The sequence below is a fragment of the Pteropus vampyrus genome, unplaced genomic scaffold, assembly GCF_000151845.1.
Source record: "Pteropus vampyrus isolate Shadow unplaced genomic scaffold, Pvam_2.0 Scaffold52, whole genome shotgun sequence".
Classification (NCBI taxonomy): Eukaryota; Metazoa; Chordata; class Mammalia; order Chiroptera; family Pteropodidae; genus Pteropus; species Pteropus vampyrus.
Window position 1 is genome coordinate 1,146,224 of NW_011888833.1, and position 1,753 is coordinate 1,147,976.

Here is a 1,753-nt window from a genome sequence, read left to right on the forward strand (position 1 = left end):
AACCACCCAAACTTGGGCTGTTGACCTTGATCTATGTCACAGAGTACTTCGTGGCAGGGTGGAAGTGGCAGGTGGCCACGAACACCTGCATCTTACACAGAGTGCTTCATGTCACCCCCCAAAGCTGGGCTGGATGGAGCCTAGATGGAGAGGCACGGTCACAGCACACAGCGCAGAGGGACGGCCAGGCTGCCATCTGCGAAGAGCAGAGGCGAGACCTGGCGAGCTCCGCCGTGACCTGTTAGCACCCGGTCTTTACATCCACAGAGACGCAGAAATGATGGCCGTCAGCAAGGCTGCAGCGGGCCACCACCGCCTGGGGCAAGACGCCTCTGTCTAGGCAGGTGTGCTCCGGCTTAGTCCGCGAGACATGACTGCTTTTCCACACATTCACAGGTATCAGGAAAAGGCATTCTTTCCATTCCTCGTTTTCAAGGCCCTACTTACCAACTTCATCCCTGATGTTGGCAAGCTCGATTGACAGCTCTTTTTCCTTCACAAGGGCACTTTCATTCTGAAAAAACAAAACGGACATGGAGAGTCCCCTAGTTTTATGCTACATCAGCACTTTCATATGTTTAATTATCGAGTCATATTAAGCAAGTATTTATAAGTCTAGCCCTTAAGGAGATAATTTTCTCATTATATAAGCACATGAAAAACTTGCAAAGCCCAGTCTGACTCATTCAATTGCATCCCGTCTAAAGCACAAAACTCGCAATATAATATCAATAACACCCTTGGCTGCGCTTTTCTCTATTTGGGACTCTCGTATAGATCGTCATAGAATAATCTTTGTCCTACACGTGAATCTGCTGTTATACGTTATTACGCATTTTACTTATTATGACGATGATGAGATTTTCGACCATGAAAACGTCCACGCCATATTGCTCTGAGGGGCAAACACTCATGTAACCAGCTGTCCCCTTAAACTTACCCTTTTGTCCACGCGAGCATGGTCAGCTGCCTCATAAACAGCAGGCACAAAATGTAACACGAAACAGCTCTCTTTGTAATAAGACCAACAGCAAAACATAAGGATTCTGAGTTTTTCGCTTTGCCTCTTGCATCAATAGAGGGAATAAAAGAAAAAACTCACACTTGAAGTATTTTCGTGCAAACAGAACCATTTGTAACTAAATGACTACTAAGTTGTTTTCAAATCAGAGGCATTCTATGACATGAATGGGAGAAACAGCTGAAGCGATGCTGAATTTGTAATCTGGGTTATCGGGTCACCACCACAAGCATTTACATTTCTGACGACTTTATTACTCCGATAACAACTAGGAAAGATATGTCATATAAGTTCTCTTCAACTCAGAGGTCCCCAAAATATAAAGTCCCTTTCTTACTACTATAATAACTAAGAAAGACGTGCTAGATAAATTTTCTTCAAGTTAGACATCCCAAAAATATAAAAAATGTAATGCTTGTTTGGCAGCAGGCGCTCCCGAAGCAAACGTTTCTGAAGAAAGCATTTTGGCTAAAACGTGCACCAAAGATCTAGCACGAGCACCATTGTGGCCTCGGGGCAGTTCTTTCTTATTAACTCCCTTGGGAACAGAGAGTTGTCACAACTGTGTTTCTATGTGGGCTGCGTTTAGACCCGGGAACACGTGTGTCACTTTGGGTTGAGGGGAGGGTCTCGGGTTACCCAAAGGGTATTTGCGAGGTGATGTCATCATTTCATAATGCCAACGTCAAACTCTATTCGCAGAATCAACTGAGAGTTACTTCGGTCCCAGGC

General features: G+C 44.8%; 1 protein-coding gene across 1 annotated transcript in view; it reads right to left on the minus strand.

Moving 5' to 3' along the window:
• The window catches only part of MTUS2 (microtubule associated scaffold protein 2), a gene marked incomplete at its 5' end in the record, with an annotated part of 313,112 nt that overhangs the window by 48,367 nt on the left and 262,992 nt on the right, over positions 1-1,753 (minus strand). The window contains one exon of the mRNA XM_023530707.1: positions 448-514. Coding sequence (XP_023386475.1) covers positions 448-514 — 67 coding nt within the window. The remainder of the gene's footprint in view (positions 1-447; positions 515-1,753) is intronic.